The 21,400-nt window shown below is 29.3% G+C and overlaps 2 protein-coding genes across 2 annotated transcripts in view; one reads left to right on the top strand and one right to left on the bottom strand.

Moving 5' to 3' along the window:
* The window catches only part of LOC119687471 (neural cell adhesion molecule 1-A), a 47,712-nt gene extending 39,390 nt beyond the window's left edge, over nucleotides 1-8,322 (bottom strand). Inside the window, exon 1 of the mRNA XM_038101798.1 lies at nucleotides 8,227-8,322. The gene's annotated coding sequence lies outside the window, so the exon portion shown is untranslated. The remainder of the gene's footprint in view (nucleotides 1-8,226) is intronic.
* Nucleotides 8,323-11,898: 3,576 nt separating this feature from the next.
* LOC119690237 lies at nucleotides 11,899-12,596 on the top strand. The gene has a single exon (XM_038105254.1). The coding sequence runs from the start codon at nucleotides 11,966-11,968 to the stop codon at nucleotides 12,536-12,538; it is 573 nt and encodes a 190-aa protein (XP_037961182.1). The 5' UTR covers nucleotides 11,899-11,965; the 3' UTR covers nucleotides 12,539-12,596.
* The last annotated feature ends 8,804 nt before the right edge of the window (nucleotides 12,597-21,400 follow it).

Genomic DNA, 21,400 nt, shown 5'->3' with positions numbered 1-21,400 from the left:
ACCTGAGCAAAAAGTGCGAATATGAATAAGAAAACGCAACGCATCTCATCGCAACGCAACGCAACATTTTTACCTATCCACGCAGTTATCTGTTCAGATAATTGGAGATACCGGTGTCATCTGCAGGCACTAAACATCTTGTCCTATTAGAATATTTTTTAATTTTTTGTTCACAATTTTTATGACGAATGTTATGTATTTCTTATTGTAAATCACGCATAACGCTACTATCTTTTTGGGCAAATCTTCGAACTGAAGGAATAATAATATTTCGAATATTTTACAAGGGGACAAGTATTTATAAAGACGAGTTTAAGACATACTTCCGGAAATGAAAAATAAATTTGACTAAAACGAAACAGAAACCAATCGAAATTAAATTTACTTAAAGTAAATATAATGAAAGAAACTAGTTTTTAAATAAAATAGTAATGGAATCATATGGACTTCAAGTTACAGGTTCAGAAACTGGAACCGGTTGAATATTTGAAGTAATAACAACGCTCATATATTAGATAAGCTTCTCTAAAGTGTACTAATCTTTGTGATATAAATTTTAAATGTTTTTCTTTTCTCAGAAGACTCCTTGTCAAATTTACTATTCATTAAATTCAGTAGATAAATTAGAGAAATTTGTAGAAACTTGAAAGTGTCACAGTAGGGAAAAACTTCAAGTACAGAGTCGTCAAAATTTTTCGAAAAAAAACCCGTTATTCTAAAACTCTATTTTCTTTAATATCGTTAATATAAAAAAAATCAAGTCAATTCTGTTAACGAAGTATGATATGGGGTCATAAAGATACTTATAATGGTACATGAAACATCACAGTATTACATTGATGTCTACACATCTTGAGGGAGACATACACAAGTGTCCTCTCAAGAAATCGGGCAGTTACAATTTAGGACGACATAATTAATGATTTGAGCTAAGGTTCAGGACATCTTCTGACGTAATTAAAGTATTACGGTAGTTTTAGGAGGGACTTTCTGTCTGGACAGGACGTCTTCTGACGTAATTAAAGTATTACGGTAGTTTTAGGAGGGACTTTCTCTCTGGACATGTGAACATGTTTTTAGTGGGTTAAAGTCCCGTACTGACTATGGCTCCTGAAGCTTTTGAGTTCTCGTTAAGAAAAAAGAAAAGAAAAAAAACATACACAAGTGTCTAAATATAGAAGTGAGTAAAGGGTGCGAGGGCACCAACCACACCAACCAAACAACATTGTTATGCTTGTAAATATATATATATATATATATCAAAACTTTTTTTGCGAAAATGATTTGTCTAAACAATGTATTTTATTATATGTGTTATATATTACTTAGTTTTAAGCTAAAAAGTCAATTAGTAATTTTATCACTTCAGAATACCACATGTTCTTTGAATTGGAAAATTTTTTGCTAGAAGGAAAACATATAACATATTATTATATGTTTATTATATGTTATATATTATTATATGTTAACATATTAAAGTATTTAATAAAATATTTAAAATATTAAATCTCAACGTTTCGCACAAACAAAAAATAACCATTTTGTTTACTATTTATTTTATGTTTAGTTTCATTATTATTATTATTATTTTTATTATTATTACTTTTTTGATATTTATCTAATGGCCTGATTAAAATTGGGTGTTCTTAATAAATGTATGTGGCACACTCACCTAGACCATTTTCTGACAAATTATCCTGCCACCCTTACAATACCATAGAGTGTACATATATGTTAATAATATAATTCTATAAAACTTTGTTGAAAAGCCTATGAAAAATGAATAACTGAATTAATTAAATCACTGGTTATATATGTAAAATGACAACAGCAGCAAAATAAAAAACCTTAACAAATAATGAAACTTCGAGTTTAATAATTTTGAAATATTTATGTTTCAAGTACTTATGCACATTTAAAGTACAATTTAATAAAAGTGATGAAAGTGATGCAGAAGTTCTGAAAGTCGAAAACTAATAAATAACAATAAAAGTTATTATTTCGATAAAAGTTTCATTATTCAAAAATTAATTTTGTTCTAATAAATTATTAAATAACAATTTCACAGTTTTTTGTCAATCAAAATACTTATTATTTACTCCTATATTATTATATGTACTTTACCCATTGCATTATATGAGTATATAATTACGTGTCCTTTAGGACCTATTATACCATTCCATAGACACAACATATCCTTTATTCTACTTCTATTTGAAACAAATACTAAAATAAGTAAGTTTCTTCCCTCATTTTAAATGACTTCAAAAATGAATCAGATTAGATATTGATTACCATATACGATACTATGGTACCACAGTCTATTAAAAAATGTGAAAAAAAAAATATTATCAATAAAGGGGGTCGCTTGAATGCAACCTTTTGAACTCCAACCTCTTGATTAAATACATTTTAATTTGCTGTTAAGTAAAAATTGAAATGTAAGATATTTTATAATCTTACCTTCGGAACAGTGAAATTACCATGTTATCTGTTCCATTTACGATTCTATTGCAATAACTAATGAACTCGACCCATATACAGCAATAAATGCTATTTTTTATATAAAATCTATACAAACTCCATACAAAAATGTACTAATGACGTTCGATAACTGTAAGTGTAAACAATTGATCTATTGATAAATAAAACAGACGTTCAGAACTCTTATTTGGTGTCTAAATTTCGCCAAAATTTTTATGTGTGAATGTAAATATATATAATTTTCGTATTTTGTTTATGAACAAAAATTTGTAAGTACTTATGAAAATTTTGGAGTGAATTCAAACTTACCAAAGACTATATAAGTACTTGTAGAAATTTGAGAGTCATACAATCTCGCCAACGACTAGCCAGTGTAGAAGTTGGGCTAATGCATGTTTCATTTTATGATTAATATATAATTATATGAATACATAAGAATATTTTAAGTTGAACCAGTTCTTTCAGTATTTTCGTTCAATAATAATTCTTTTTTATTATGCAAATTTGTGTATCAATTATTGAGTGAAATGAGTGAAACAGATATAAGCTGTTTTCAAAATTAATACCAACTCTGTCGTTATTCCTATATTACATGGAATACAGTAAACAAATAGTTTCCAATATCAATTAATCTATTTTAAATTATTTAATTTTCAATATATTTCCATAGAAAGAGAAATTTTACAAGGTTATGCTAAGTTAAGATCCTAAAAATGTATTAAGGTTTATTGGAACAATAGCTATATTATGCTACCGTATAGAAACTTAAAAGGCCGGAACCTTTAGTGAATCCTAAGATACTTTTAAAAAAGACATCATGTATCTGACTACAATCTTCTTAAAGAAATGATCTAGTGTATTTATTCTATATCTACGAAAGTTTCCAAAATGTTGATATTTTAATAGCAGTTAAAATGTTGTCAGATTTAGATTTGAATTTGATGTTTCGGTTTCAGTTATTTGGGTACTCAAACGTAAATTTGTCGCCTCCACATCCGATGCGTCTGCTGCCGTGCCAGAAGAATTATCCGTAGACCGGTTATCCCGTGGAGAGATAGTTCAGCTGTGGTTTTGATTAATGCCTTATGCTCCACTAGGAGAGAACGACAGCAGTAAGGAGGTAAGTAGTTAATTTAATATTTTAAAACTGTTAGTACTTTCAAAATAATATCATTTAATATAAGGTAAGTGGGACAGTCCACAATCAATCAATGTCTTATTTTTGACAAACATTTGAAAATACCTAATTAAGGTAGTTAATAGATATTCACGAATTATAGATAATTAAAGACATTAAAGGACAATACCATACAAAATCATATTAGGGATATACTCGTAACAAGACGATAGTTTATCTACCCTGCTATCTCCCCTTTTTAATAAAAGATACAATCCTTTCTTTACAAATAAAAAGTAAAACCTTAATATTCTATAAGTATTTGTTGTTATATCCATAAATTAAAAAAATGCAGTAGAACAGATAATAAAAACAAGACAGACAACGTTTAAAATCAACTCTAATGGAAATAAGTTCGTTAGCTGGATGATGGCATCTAACTTCGGAATAATTTGTCAATATTGTCGAGAACGTAAGACTTTAGATATGTAGACATTGTGCTCAGTCTATAAAAAGATAATACGTTGGCGATTTATGGGCAAATATTAGCAGCTTGACTTAGTCATTAAAATATAGAGATTTATTGAAAAAGCAAAGATATCTTACAGGGATTAGGCTGGTACTACCATAGAGTTTTCTCAATGTGGGTTCTAAAAGTAAATAAAGTGATTTTGACCTAAAAGAACTTGAAAAATACTTGGGAAAAATTGCAGATACACACAGTTGGAAGATTATACATACCGTGTATGCTCTAATAATAACTTAGAACAAATAAATAAGTCGCAAAATATCATAAGATTTATTAAATCCAGAGTATGTTGGTATGGACTCGGATAAATTGAAGAAATTTTATTCAGTGGTGCAGCAAGTAGGTAGGAAAAGAAGAAGTCCATTATTATGATGGTGGCAGAATATAGAAGATAACATCCTTACTTTAAGGCTTACGGACTGTTAAGATCTAGCTAAATATCGTAAGATATGGAGTTGTTCAGCGAAGAAAGCGGTGATTAATCGCGAACCGTGTTGTTAGGACGGTTAAGAAGAATATCATCATAAAAATAATAATAACAAATACTTTTAAAGAAAAACTGTTTTGTAATTATAGTTTTAAAAAACTTGAGAAAAGTAAACAAACATGTATATATTTCAAAGAAATAATGGAAACAGTTTGTTTTTATTCTCATAAAAAAGTCAAGAAAAGTGTAAAACTCATTTAATTTTCATACATATTAATGTTTTGCGATTTTGATTTAGAAAACTGCATTCTCAGTAGACGATACTGTTCTATTATCTGCGGGTGAAGCAATAGATGTTGCAGCTTATAATGTAGAAACCGATTAATGGCATACAGAGCTGGGGAAAGAGATAACAAAGTTTAAATAGTTTAAGGATAAGTATACTTCAATTATAAAGGGTTTACATCAAAGCTGTAATTATAATGGTATACCTATATTATATTTAATCAAATAATATATATAGCTATTGTTCTGCATTTAAAGCTTCGCTTGAGAAGCGTTTAAAGGGAATGCGTAAAGCATTTGAAACCAAGTTTTTTTATGTTATCGTAGGTATCAACTCTATCTTACTGAAACAATATATTCTAAAGTTATATTAGTGAGTTCTGAAGTTAATCGGATATTATGGTGTCTAACTTATAATTCGGATAGTATTCAATGGTATATAAGTTTAGTAAATTTTTTTAGAGTTAATGTAAATATGTAAATATGTTTCTATAAATTAGTATGTTATCACGAAGGGTGTCTTAAAGCGTATAAAATTCTATCGGTACTTCGATCGGTACTAGTGACGACAGATGTAACTGATTAACTTTTTAATTTTCATAAATAATTAAATAATAATTAGTACAAAAATTTGTGTGATATTAATATAACTAGTTAGAGATGCATAGGTGCACAATAGATCCTTTAGGTCGGGGTGCATTCATAGCTTATTATCTAATAAAAATACAATTGCATAAACTGTATTGTTATCTAATTATAGAAGAAAGAAACAAAATAAATTAATGAAATTGATTATTTCAAAAATTAGAATTCATTGAAAAGGATATCTATTTTACATCTCACATGTATAAATAAAATTTATGGATTTCTGGAAATTTCTATGGATTTATTATTAGTATTATTTAATGAAACAATGCTATGATTATCTTCATAATGATATGAAGATTAATATCTGACAAATGTCTGGCATACATATACAATATATTGTATAATATTCGTATATAATATATATTTCTGTCGAATATATTAACACAAAATGAAAACTGTCTTAAATTGACAATCTTTAGACTATATTTAGACTATACAATACAAATTTATACAAGATAAGTGCTAAGATAAGTGAGTAATAAAATTAAAATTCTAGACATTTGTAGACTTAATAGTTCAATTCAAATAATAAACGATGCGATTTTAAAGTTAAAATAAAGTCAAGAGTTTTAGACAAAGGACAGCAGGATTACATATATATATATATATATATAATCCTGCATATATCCCTATATGCAACTATTTATCCTTGTTCTATAATAAAGAAACTGAATTGTAGATTTTTGGAAATTTTTCTTTTAAATGAAAAAGGAAAAAAATTGATATTTTAAATGAAATTAACTATAGTTGACATTTATTGCGAAATTATATTAAGAAATATTTAGAGTAGAGAGGATTATTTAGTTTTTAGTTAAAATTTTAATTCTAATTTTAATTTTAATTTAGTAATCATCTAATTTATACTATATTAAAAGTAAGCATATTTAAACGATTTTCCAAAACTTGGCTAAAGCCGCCTCGTATGTTTCTTAATTAATTATAGTTTTAATTTAAACATAAGCATTCAGTATTAGTAATTAACAAAAAAAATATTATATTATACTCTAAATCGGCTGTATAGCGAAAATAATTAGATTATTTGTAATTTAAAAAATTCGAAAAAAAATTTTATTTAATTAAAACTCATTTAACTGTTCCTCGTAATCTCCATAAGGGGCTTTTCCTATTTTATCAATTTATTCGCATTTAATTAGAATATGATTTTATTATCATAAGTTACTTTGGACATGAAATTCTATTAATAGCATTTTTTGCACAATAAATTTTATTAACTTAAACTTTATTAAAAGTTATACGCCATTAAGAGGCTATTAAAGGGAAAATTTCAATTATTTGTAACATAATTACTGTTCTTAAATGAATTTTGAAGGCAAGCTAATGCCTCTATTAAGTAGAGAGCCAACCAAATAATCCATTATGTTTACAAGTAAGAAGATGGATGTGACAATCCCTTACAATTGACATTCCCAATTACATACAGGTCATTCTATCTGTTTCTTGTTAAGTGCGTAAAACCGAAAAATTAATTAAATAATATGAAAAGCAAATATCCTTTCAGTTAATTAGTTCATTAGCCAAGTTGATAAATACCTACATGATGGACAGTTTTTTTAATATAAAATAATATTAAAAAATACATTATATTTTTAGATAATTAAGAAAATTTATTTATTTTTATTTAAAAATTGTTTACTATTCTTAATTATAATCATTCAAAAAAATTTAGAATGGAAAATATTAGACGTAGTGCTAAATATCGCCCTGTTAGTCGTAACCACAGAAGAAAGATTAATTAATAATATGGAAATAATTGTATTTTACATTTTAAGATAATTAAGAAAATTTATTTATTTTTATTCAAAAATTGTTTACTATTATTAATTATATCCTTTAAAAAAATTTAGAATGAAAAATATTAGACGTAGTGCTAAATATTGCCCTGATAGTCGTCACCACAGAAGAAAGATTAATTAATAGTATGGAAATAATTGTATTTTACATTTTAAGATAATTAAGAAAATTTATTTATTTTTATTCAAAAATTGTTTACTATTCTTAATTATAATCATTCAAAAAAATTTAGAATGGAAAATATTAGACGTAGTGCTAAATATCGTCCTAATAATAGTAACCACATACGAAATGTTAATTGTTGGTAGGCAAATTATTGCATATTATATTTTTTGATAATTAAAAGAATTTGTTTATTTTTATTCAAAAATCGTTTACTAATTTTAATTATTTTCTTTAAAAAATTAAAAAATAAATTAAAATTGAAAATATTAGACGTAGTGCTAAATATCGTCCTTATAGTCGTAACCACATAAGAAAGGGTAATTGTTGGTATGCAAATTACTGTAGGTCAATGCTCCCTCCACGAAACAGTTATAGGTTTACTAGCTGTTAGACTAGCGCTAGCACCATCGGAGTGTTTGTAAATTTGTTTGTTAATAATTTTTTTGGGTTATTTCAATAAAGTCTTTGTTAGTTCAAAAAGATATATAAATCTATATAGAATTGTAAATTCATGAATTAATAAACATAAAATATACATTTTATATAAAGTTTTAAAATAGCAGTAAATTAATTTATTATAATATAAGCTCTTAGTTACTAATAATTTTTTATAAATTCAACAATACTAAGTTATTTTAGAGCTCTGTGTAGCTCTCAATAACACAAAATAGTAGAAAGTATTTTTTTAAAGTTATGTGACTTGAAACCATAGAACAAGTTAACTATATATTCTAAAATGTTTAAAAACTTGTGGCTTACCAGGAAACGTTTGTGAAATGTCCTATCTTAGGATAAATGACTATATTTGCTCTTGTAATGATGGAACACAATTATTAAATATGAACTAAATTATTTTGTTCAAATCACTGTTTTTGTTCATATATATTTGTTATATATATATGTATAAACACCTAGATAATGATATACATATATAGATGTATATGGAAGTTAGCATTCATATGTATTTATTTACGAGTATTGATATGTATATATATATATATATATATATTTACGTTCGACAAATTTTTTTTAAATTGTTAACAATTCATTTTTTGTTTTTTATTTTTATTTATATTATATAATTATTAATTATATATTTAATAACTTTATTATTCACTTCAAAGTACGTTAAACACAACACTCACAAACTACTCCCGCCCTAATTCAACGTCACACTGCGACGGATGAGCTATAACTGGATTGTCTTTGCAAATTATTTTGCGTTTAAGGACGAAACGATATGAAAAATTTCAAGTCGTGTACATATTAGAAATAAAAGCTGAATTAAGGAGAGTAAGTGACACGAAGTACCTGTACAGTGAGTAGATGTTTTCCTTACGTGATTTCGACAACGGGGATATTTATATTCTGTACACCTAAGAAAGTCTCAGAAAATATTAAATTCAAATGTTACTACTTTATATTCATTGTTTGGCTTCCTACCGAAATCCTTTTCATATGAGTATTCTCTTTTTAGGTTCCTTTAATAGGTATTGACTTCACACATCCATGAAGAATATTTGGGTTTACTATTTTGTGATAGTATGTTATTCCGTAATAATAGACAATTCATAGGAATTAAACGTTAACTGTGTAATAAATTATTTATATGTTTATATAATATAGTCATATAAATAAAATTTTGCAGTGAAATTTCTGCAAGGACAATATTATGAAGTGAATGTGAGTTTGCTCTTTTTTGTCAGCAAGTCCATTTCAACTCCCTTAAGTGTGCAGAGAACACAATCGTGTACTCTCTTCATTTAGTTATTATCCTATGAGTGTAGAGTTTTTTAATTCCCCTGCAAGTAGAATTTATATTATCTAACCGCTTACGATATAAAATCTAAAGATAGTCACTTCTTCTGCACGTTTTATATAATAAAAATTATATCGTGGAGACTATGATATATTCTATTACAGATTTTTAGTTTAGATTTTTTATTATATTTACATTATATTATATTTATATACTTATTATATTATATTATTGTATATATTGTGTTGTAATATTATATATATATTATATGATTATATTTATAATATTATTATGTTATTAGACAGATATGATTTTTATTCCATTCTAGACATAATGAACAAATGGTGTCATGAAAATAATCATTAATGTTTTTTTATGCTATTTTAGATTAATTTTATTTTGTACTCTATTTTGAATGAAAATGTCATTTTACAACAATTTTTAATTAGAAAATATCAGAAGGTAGAATGATACCCTACTAAAGTTTAGAACTTCATTGCTCTGAACCCTGTGCTATGAGCGGGAATGGTATGTTTTCTTCGTGTAGCGGTGGCTTGTGAAGACTTTTGAGTTTGACAACAAATTCGTATAGTTCAAAAAAGAAAAAAGCACCTTTGGAAGTATTGTTGACTTTTGAGCATAACGGCAAACTTGAACCCTCACATCATTAGGGTCAGAACAATATTTCCAACGAGGGACGTGTTGTTTTACAGATGGAGAATTTAATTACCAACAATAGCAATACGAAATTAGAGTTTTAAGGAAATAGCGGTTCTGTCGGCATTGGAACTATGGTGACACCATAGTTTTTTATACTTTGTCATATTAGAAGTTATTAAGTATGATATTATTAAGTAAGTTATTAAGTATTAAAAAAGAAGTTTTAGGGTTAGACCAGTCTCACAAGTGGACATTGTAATTATGCACGGAGGCAATTTTAACTAAGATTTTTACATGAATAATGGTGTTTTCAGCATTAGGGCTATTTGATATATTGTTTTATTACATGTTATTAAGTAAGTGTGAGTGTAGATCATTTGTAGGAGAGGTGAATGATACAGACTCTGCTTTTTCTCTTATATAGCCATATCATTTCATTTTCAACATTTGATATTACGTTTTTAGCTATTAACTTATTTGTAACTTTGCAAAAAATAGAAGATTGGATTGTAGACCAAAAAATAGAAAGTCGGAAATAGTCTGCTCATATGTACCTATAAGGATATATTGATTACATTTATAATTCAAACTTTTGTGTTTGCTTTTCTTTAATTTCCACAATATTTTTATTATAAATGAATCTCTGTTGCATTTTGACTAAATTGACTAAAGAATCAAATCTTAAGTTATTATTTGGAAGAGAAACAAAAAAAAACGAAATTAAAAGTGAATAAATAAATTATAATAGGAGTTTTCGAAAATCTTAAATGGAATTTTAAACTGTATGAGTTTATGATTATTTTCTCTAAATGAATCTTAACGTCACAGTAATATTTTAAGTAGACAGCAATCTCCAGACAATTACTCCAGTGGAAATAACCTAAATATTTACAGAATGTGTTTCTACTATTACCCGACATAATAAAGGTTGAAACAACTACTTACAATCCAGAAAACTATGTACATCGTTATGTAAGTGACACTACAAAAATTCACCCGTGAGAATTTCTCAAACTAATAAGAAAAAAATTAACACCTCATTTTTATAGTTTTGCCAAACACACCTATAACTTCCTATAGAAAATTAGTTCCAAAGTGGGGAAAAAATATTCCGGAATTGGAGCAGAATAATCCCATTCTTCTTCAAATGATCCATCGGTTATGTGACCCTTATAATGAAACAGAAATCACGTAAAAATAATGGTTAAACTGAAAAATAATTTTAACAATATATCAAGTTTTCTTATATCTTAGCTCTCACCTTTTTAATTATTTAGTATTTGTTTTATTTCGTCTCTATACATAATTGTGTGGAGAATATTCTAAAGGTAAGAATAAAGGTTAGAATATTCTCGAGGTAAAGCAATAAATGTAGTTAGATGCGACCAAAATACATTGGGCTCCGCCCGTACTATTTTGGAGTATAACTGTTAGTAATACTGTGTCACTGTTAGTAATACTGTGACACCCGATCAGAGATATACACGTGGTACCTTGGAATCCGCAATATTTTACTGTCTTTGAAATTTGCGTTGAATCTTTCAGGGAGCGTCATAGTAATTGAAATGCTAAATGTAATATAGGTAAGTATTAGCACTTTTGCTTTCATACAATTTGGGATTGAATTTCCAACTGCGTGCTGAAGCCCACAGAACAGAAGCATATTTTAGGTCGATTTCGCTCATCAGCCAGGGAAAATCATGGCTTCAAGTATTAGTGGCGGAATTTGCTGCAATTGGGCATTGATGGGTGTTGATAGGCGTATACCAATTCGAGTGTTGAGAGCACAGTGGTATTAATCCACTACAACAGCTGATCACGTAAATCATTGTAGTCATAATCCATTTGGATAATCAAAGTATTATCAAATTTTCATGATTTCAATCATTTTAAAGAAAATATTTTAAACTCAATTTTTACTTGTTTAATTAAAAAAAAATTTAATAATTTTTTAGCAATTATTTTTATGAATGTATTATTTGGTTAAAAAATTTTAAGTCAAAACATAAAATTAATATGAAATTATACATAAAAATTGTTCGGTAAAACTGATCAGTTTTAAGTTAAACATTGATTATAATGTTTACTATACTTGCTAACACTATATTGATAGGTGTTGCAGGATATGGAATCTACCACTTAAAGGCAGCAGAAGTACCATTCGCTTATTCAGCGTGTGCATATGGACTATGCCATGGAATAATTGATCTTGTGTCGTATCTAAAACAGGAATGCAATTTTTGCCAAAAGATTAAGGAGATGTCTGGCAGTATTATGCGTTTAATGCCAATATCAATGGTAAACATAGAATTCTATTTGAAATCTGAAGAGAGCAAATCTTTAGCATTCTGCCATGCATTTTTCGTAGTTCCATTGATTTTCGAAGTTTTGGTCTCTTTCTTCGCTGAGGATGAGAGGGAGATAAGCTCAGCAGATACCTTGAAGGACTTAACAATTTTGGGTAACATTATATCTCTTATATTTTTATCATTGAACGAAAGGAATGTTTTGTATGGCGTGATTGCAATGATTGAAATTGTAACGAACTATAGCTACATACTGACGGAGAGATTTTATGATGATGCTGATGATGACCAATCCACGTTAGGTCATATTTTATTTTACTATTTTGTAATTAAAGCACTTTTGTAATTCAGGAAGCAATATTAGCGATTTGATGTCTTTGTCCACTTATATTTGATATTAAAGTTTATCACTAAAATTTAAAAATTAACTAGTTTTATTAAGTTTTTATTATTCCTGTTAAGAAAGTTTCATATATAATATATATTCATATATAGAGTATATGTAATATATTATAAATATTAATATAAATTTATGGATTGATAAAAACACTACTCGGTTTTCCTATGACACGGTGTACTGCTAGTATCAGTTCTTTTTTAACTGCAACTGTTCTTTAGCGATCAGTGGCTATAACATTTTAAGATTAAAGATTATATATAGTAAATTTAAATCCTTGAAATTATTAAAATAAATATTGATTGTTAAATTATTTAAGTTGTTAGCAAGCATAAACATATTTATTGTGATTATTTGTGATTATATGAATAATAATGTATGGGGAAAAGTATGTCTGAGAAGAAGCAGGAGAAAGTATCTGTATAAGGAGATGTCAAAATTAGGAAATACAATATAGAGATTACATGTAAGCAGTGCTTTCTTTCAGCAAGGACATATGACCTGCGATAAACTTTTTTGGTGTTTTTTTCAAAATGCTAAAATCGTTATTTACAGAGAAATAAGAGGAGCTTAACTTGTGGTGTAATTTTATTAAGCATTGTTATAAGAATTTCTAAATTAAAACTAGATAAAAATTTATATTGAAAACCAGATGAAACTTCTAAGTCTTTGAATGTAGTGAAATCATATCTTACAAGTATGAATTTTTAATCCCACATTTAGTGAAGGATGAAGACCCTTTGTAGAGATTTGTGTAATTTTTATTTATGAAATTTTCGGATTGATACTTTATGAAGTTAGAACCTATAGTAAAGAAACACCTTCTAATGCTGGTTCAAATATGATTTCTGATCTCTAAGCTTATTAATGGAGATTGCTTGAATCGGTAATGAATACTTAATAAAAATCAACAAATATTATTTTCTTCTAAGTTAACAATATTAAAAGGATGATATGATATGATATGATTAATTTTAAATAAGATCGGATAATAAAATAATTATGTTATAGAGCGGAAACTTAAACCTTAATAATACAGTAAAAGATTTTCACAGATTGGTTAAAATAACAAACCATATATGGCTGGAAAGTATTCCGGTCTCCAGGCAAGATTTAAAGAAAGGTATTAAACCAGCCGACTGTGTTTCAAAATCAGTAGCCTATAGTACTTGAACTCTTATTTCAATGAAATTTACTTATTAGCCCAATCAAAATAAGATTTTTGGTTTACTTTAATTAACTTATATGTTTTAAAGTTCGACCAATTGCTGAAAATTTATAACATGAATACAACACAGAGATCTAAGGAACGACGACTCAGTGAAAAAATATATCAAGGACAGAGCTCTAAAATTATACACAAAAGTTAATAAGCTGTCCAATCGCACCCTAACAAACCTGAAGTCTACGTCAGGATCTACAGGAAGCTATGCTGACCTACGGTCCGTTATCAATTAAACGATAAATAAACGATTTGAATTCCTGCATAGTTAAAGCCTAGTGTGGGGCAGGGATAAGCCCCCCAGCCATAAAAGCGTAAAAATGCGCCATAACACTATCTCAAGAAACCACAACACAACATAACAACACAATAACAATAAACTTATTTGTCAATATAGAAAACTATATCGTTAAAACTTAAACTTTAAAGATATAATATAAAATTTTTCTTTATAGAAATACTTATATCATTCTCATTAACATAGTTTGATTTCACAACACTGAAATCACGTTATTGATATTTATTTGTTTTCCATTAATATATTATTAAAATTAATATATTACAAAAAGAAGTTTTTTCGAACAGTAGTGAACTACAACAACAAAAATTAATTTTATATTATTTTAATTAATTGAATTTTTGGCTGACCATACAGCTGTTTCGAGTATTGTCAAATAGCCATCATCAGTAGTCTTAGAAATAATTCTTGTATTTAATTATTCGTAAATAATTATTTCTGAGAAATAATTATTTTTGCAAGTACCAGGAATCGAACCTGGGTTCTGCCAAATGTGAAGCTCAGAAGCAGCGCAGCTTAACCAATTGACCGAAAGCCGTACTTGACTTTTTATGTTATTCTCTGTTTTAATACAGATATACGATATATATATATATATACGTATATAATACATATATATACTAAACGCTATTTGCTATTAAATCAAGATAAGCTTTATAAATTAAAAACTATTCTTTAGTTTCAGGCGTTGTTCTTTGATTTCATCAGCATAGCATCGCAGTTCGGGGTCAACTATTGTTAACTACACTAAACGCCTGATTTCTTTGTTCTCTGACGACTGAACTACGGATATTATCTTTTACATGTGTATCTATCATTTTTCCTCTTCCCATCTTTGCGACATATCCATTTAATAAATCTATTAACAATGTGTTTCTAATTTAGTGTCTCTAACTCTTTTATAAAACGTATGTGGTATTTACCATATTTCAGGTGTGTGCGTCTCAAAATTTTTGGGATAACTTTTTTTTTGAATCGGAACAATTGTATTACTTCTTTTGCTTTTAGGATCCATATTTCGAACTCTTTTGTTAATACCAGTCTGTTCATTGTATGGTATCTTCATAATTTTACCGTCTTGCAATAGTCTAGATTTTAAATGTTTTGATTCCCCGAAAGATGCTAAGATTTTATCTTTTTGTAGACTAAGTATTATGCTCAGATATTTGGAATCTTGTAATCTTGCTATTAAATAGTGTCGGAATTTTTAAAAATACATTGTGACCGAAAAGTTTTCGGAAATTCTCATTTAAAATTCGCGCGCTGTATATTTTTCGATATTTTAAGTTTATGTAGTTTGGCAGCACTGTCCTTAATTACTATGCCAAAAATGAGCGCGATCTGTCAGACAGTTCGTTTTCGGCAGCTGTTGAAACCAGTTCACCTCAGTAGTGCGTTGCGAAAAAAACAATGGAAAAAAATATTGAACAAAGAGTTTGCATCAAATTTTGTGTTTCGAACGAATTTTCGTGTGCAGAATCGTTGCGAATGCTACAAAAGGCTTATGGGGAATCAGTTTTATCGAAAACTCAAGTTTATGAGTGGTACAAAGCCTTTCAGGACTGTCGTACGACCGTCGAAGACATGCCGCGTTCTGGACGACCTTCGACCTCTACCACCGACGAAAACATTGAAAAGGCAAAGGAAATCGTGTTCAAAAATCCTCATGTGAGTGTTAGAGAGATAGCACGAGAGCTAGGCATCGGTCGTGAGATGGCTCGTTTGATTTTGGTGGACAATTTGTGTATGCGACGTGTCAACGCTCGGCTTTTTCCGATTCACCTCAATTTGTTCCAAAAACACCATCGTGGACAGGTCTCGTTAGACATGCTTGATCGTGCCAATTCCGATCCAACTTTCATGGAACGCATCATAACGGGTGACGAGACATGGGTCTACGAGTACGACATGCAAACAAGCCAACAATCATCGGAATGGAGAGGAAAAGACGAGCCGAAACCGAAAAAACCACGCCAAAGTCGCTCGAAAATCAAGGCAATGCTGATTGTTTTCTTCGATATTCGTGGTGTGGTGCATCATGAATTCGTCCCTGAAGGACAAACAGTCAATAAAGACTATTATTTGACTGTTTTAAGACGTTTGCGTGAAAATATCCGCCGTAAACGGCCTCAATTGTGGAAGGATAATTCATGGATTTTTCATGACGATAATGCTCCCTCGCACCGAGCCAACATTATCAACGATTTTAAGGCCAAACATTCAATAAATACCATCGAACAGCCACCGTATTCACCTGATCTTGCACCGTGTGACTTTTTCCTGTTTCCCAAACTCAAATTACCACTCAGAGGAACGCGTTTTGAATCCATAGAAGACGTAAAACAGAATTCGCAGAGCCATACCGGAAAGCGCCTATAAAAAATGTTTTGATGATTGGAAGAAACGTTGGCATTTGTGTATCGCTTCTAATGGAGCATATTTTGAAGGAGATAAAATAAATATTGATGAAGATTAAGAATTTTGCGTTTTATTTAAAATTTCCGGAAACTTTTCGGAAATTTTACAATGTATATTAGTTGACATTGATAAAATTTGTTAATTTGAATTTAAAGAGCATTTGTCTGTCGATTTATCTGTATCTCGTAGTAGTATCTCCTAATTATATATATCATTTTTATGCAATAAGCAGTATTTTATTTATTCTTTTAAATATTTACTTCTTTAAAATTCTTAAAAGTGGTAATCTGGTATTAATTTTTTATCTTTAAATTGTGTTGGTTATTTAGATGAAAGGTTTCTTGGCAAGTGAAGTGTTATAAAATCATAGAATTTGTTTCAAGACATTACTTGCAAATAAGAGAACACGATTTTTCGGATGAACATTCTCCAATAAATGTATGTACTCTTCCTTTACCGGCAGAGTTCTCTTTTCTTGTTCTCTAATCTATGATATCGTATTTTGTCTACCCACATGTGGTGTTGAAAATATTTCCTCCTTTTGCTTCAGAGCACGGAAAACTTTTACTGAACGACGAATTTCTGCACTTCGTGTCTAGTTTTTCTTCACAATCCTTAGTTATGTTTTGCACGTCATGGAATAAATGTGCTGGTAAAGTGGTGGTTGGTTCGTGGCCACCAAAAAAATTTATTTTTTAAACAAAAAAAAAAAGAGACGTTACGTATTAATTTTTTTTAGTAAAGCAACTTTAAAAATATGTAGTCTTTTAAAAATTTCAAATATATTATATTTCTTTATATCTCATAGATAATTCTTGTTACTTAATACATTCTCTATCGCAAATATTTAACGTGTTGTGACATTCGTTCATCATACACACTTTGCATGACCTATCTCTTGTCACCTTTATTGCATATATATAAACACTATGCAGCTTTCCCAAATGAATAGAATGTCATGTAAAATGAGTTCCGCAATCGTCTTGCACATATAGAATTAAACATACTTTTAGGTTAGCATGAGATACTAAGTCGTTTTAAAGCCCAATAGGCCAATTGCCTTACTTGTAGTAAGGCAAGTTTGAATTTATTTTATATATTGTTTTCGTTTAGATTTTTTCTAGATTTTAAAACCATTGTATATTATTTTACTTTATGGAAAAGCTAGACGAAAAACCCAATTCAGTCAAGTCTGATAGACACACGAAGGTGTAAATTTTAAGTACTGAAATCAAGTCGATTTTTCAGCGTTCATTCATTTGTACATTTGTATCTTGTCTGTCGCAATCAATTTGCTAATAATGATTAAAATACTTTTAAAGAAAATCAAACTCAAAAGGTCAATAGTTTGATAATATGCATAAATAATTACTATAGAAAAGTAAAAGAATTCTAGCAAAATAGTTCTGAAATGAAAAATACATAGGATGAAAGTAAACCGAAACCACCTCGACCAATGTTATTATAATAAACTTAGTCAAGAAAGAATTATGTCGAAAATCTTGGCTTGCAAGATAGTTATTAGTAGGAATTTACATTAGACAATATTAGTTATAGTACAAAAATAAGTATTTATTTAATCCTAAATCGTATATTAAATGCTGTTAGTCAATGCAATCCAGCTAAATTGACTCCAAAATTGCTTAATAAAATAATAAAGAAAAGAAAAAGTTTTTGGCTTGAAAATGAGGAATAGTGGATTAATTCTGTGTACTCAATGTTTTCGGAGCAAAGTCATTTAAAGTTTGTTCTTACATTATATGGCTCCACTATGTAGACCAGGGCTGTCCAAAGCATGACCCGCGGATAATGTTTATGTGGTCCGCGATATGATTTTAATCTATTACAGTTGTGCAAATTTTCTTTTGGTGTTCTGGTAAAACTATATTATTTTTTTTTATGGTATACAAAATAAATTAACTGAAATTGATAAATTAATTAAACTAAATTTAACATTAAAGCCACATTTTTATTTTTGCCGAAAAGAACTTGGTCTGTATATTTCATTCTGTAGCCGTCCAATCTGTACAGTGATTTGTGTTGACCCGCGATAGCGTTTGGTATGAACATCCCTGATGTAGACAATAAAAATATCATAAAAATAATATCATAAATTGTAATAATTTCACTTATTCTCATATCAAATTACAAATTAGATATCACCAAAAAAATGATGTTTATATGATTGTTAAATAACTATTCTTACAGTTTGATATAGCAAAATTAATACAGATAATGCAAATCCTTAATCCTTGCGTGGAAGTCCAATAGGGTTATAAGTTTCCAAGAAAGTAATATAAAACTTGAAATTAAATTAAAAGATGATCAATATGCTGCAGCATATTGTTTTGTAAGAAATTCTTTATTGAGAATTCTAATCTTCAATATTATAGAAAATAGATTTTTCCGCAAGTTTCCTATTTCTTGGGTGCCTTTATTTATTTATTTTGAGAAATTATGCTATATGTGGATATAACTCAATATATTGAGGTTTAAAGTTGCTCACTTTTTACTTTCATTACAATAATAAAAACTACACATGCAATCCAACATCGCAACATATACAATTTTTACATTGATAACACAAATAACTGGTAACAATGTATAGGCACGCCATCTGGCAGGATCTGACACATGTACTTGACTTAGTTTACTAGCATGGTTACATAGAATAGAATAACCTGTAAGTAAACCTACTATGAGGCATCTTAATAATAGAATTTCGTTTTATCGGAGCGTGTCCAAACTACATACAGATGCCTGCAAATTGTTGAGTCTTCAGAAAAAACACAGTGACAGTTTGCATGATGTTAACGATATGTCCAGATTGTTTAGGTGTTCCGAGTGGTTTTCTGAAGCACCCCGTTTGGCTAGCGGGTCTGCTTTACCATTGTTATCACCTCAATCCCAGATTAGAAAAGGACTTTAAAGTAGCTTAATTGTCCATTAGTAGGTGTATATTCCTATCAAGTATATCATTTACTTCGTAACAAGCTATAGCTATATGTCAGCATATAAATTACTTGAAAAAATTGCTCAGAATAGGCAAATTTAATTTAATTAAAATCAGTTGTCAAGTCAAGACACCCCAGAACCAATACTGTTAGAGCCAATTAATTAAACTCCATTATTTACATGAATCAATGATAAAATAATAAAACTTTAGCTATTCGAAACGAACAGTAATATTGCACCTAGAAACTAACTAAAGCAATGTTAAGCTACGCTGTGTGATATAATATATAGTACATAATTGAAATATCAATGCCAAATAAAAGTGTTAACATTTTAGATATAATAGTGAGTTAAACGTTTTGAAGTAGGACCTCTGCTTTAGGGTGCTTAACCATGTGAGAAAGTGTCTTGGCAATCGAGTTTCCATACACACACTCAATACTTTTTATATCAAATATAAATGACTGCACTTATGCAGAGAGCGAGTGTACATTAGGTTGATTCCAGTAAGCAAATAGCATACGACGACAAGGTAATGCATAAACAAAGGAAATTAACTGTAGGAAAATGCCTACGCCGAGTCCATGTGAAGTAAAATTTATATGCACGCATTATCGATTGTTGATTTCCCTAAAAGTTAATAGAACTCAATAATTGCACAGTTAAATAAGAGCCGTTAAACAAATAGTCGTGTTTGCTTCATGCAACTTGAAATTGCACTTATTAAAGTTCCAGGAAAATACTTCTTTAGCACAAACAGTAGTAGAAACTTCCCCACACTAATGTAGTATTTAATCTTTAATTTAAAGCCAACAATAATCTTCACAAAACTAAGTAGGTCAATCACTAAATTGACTGTGAACAAGGAAATAGCTTAAATTTCTTTAGAAAAGCTTAACTGTATGATTGATATATATATTTATGTTATATATATATATATATATATATAATTAACATATATATTCTATTCTATATTCTAAAAACTACAAATTATTATCTGAATCTTAAAATCATTTACAACCACATTACATATTTTTATTATTTGCCAATACAATTGCAGTAGTTCTATGGGTATTAATTAAAAAAAAACTGGGCTGCAGACATTAGAAAAGTATATAATGTCGTACAAATGAATGTGAAGGGGCTAGATTACTCTCGAGGTAAAGCGTGCCTGCTGTAAGAGGCGATTAAAATCCCGGCACCATTTCGGACACTTTTTGGAGTGTAAATCTTAGCGAATTAGTTTCACTTGCGGCACTCGATTTTATGCTGTGAATCAGCTGCGCCCCCTGCGGGTAAGGGATTTAGAATATTCCCGCAGTAGATATGCTTGTCGTAAAAGGCGACTAAAATTCCGGTGCCAATCCGGTACTTGTATAGGAAGTACGTATGGTAGTAAGTGAACACGGCACTTGCGCCACCTGACCAGAGATGATGCGATCTGGTACCACGGGGGTCAGTGGCCCGACAGCTTCGGCTGTGCTGACCATTGGTGTAGGCCTCGTGGTGGCTGTGGTTGATACCCAAACTTACGCGGGAAGAATCTTTGCTTGTCATTCATTCGCCGTGGAGTTGCGGTTTCACCACCGGGTGCTACAGGCCACATTGTAGCAGAGGTTGTAGGTAGGCCTCGCATTATACAAAGATGGAAGTTATGACCTATACACATTTTTTCATTGGTACCTGCGGAATTGAAGCAGTTTCGAAAGGGGCGCTTATTGACGCTTTGTAAAACCTCTGAAGTTTCCAAAAGTGAGTCTGTGAGATGCATTACTTAACTATTTGTTATAAACAAATAGAGGCTCTTCAAATCCCTAGTGGCATTGACATGACCGTCAAAGGGTGAAATCACGACCTATGAAAAGTGATTTTCTGATTATAAAAGAATGATAGATTGACTTATTTGGAAGCTAATTTT

This window comes from Teleopsis dalmanni, chromosome X (genome assembly GCF_002237135.1).
Source record: "Teleopsis dalmanni isolate 2A chromosome X, ASM223713v2, whole genome shotgun sequence".
NCBI lineage: Eukaryota > Metazoa > Arthropoda > Insecta > Diptera > Diopsidae > Teleopsis > Teleopsis dalmanni.
Note: the sequence above shows the minus strand (reverse complement) of the source record. Positions and strands in the feature narration are given on the sequence as shown.

Excerpts from the sequence above, each read along its gene's own strand:
- LOC119690237 (XM_038105254.1), top strand. The coding sequence starts at position 11,966 with ATGTTTACTATACTTGCTAACACTATATTGATAGGTGTTGCAGGATAT.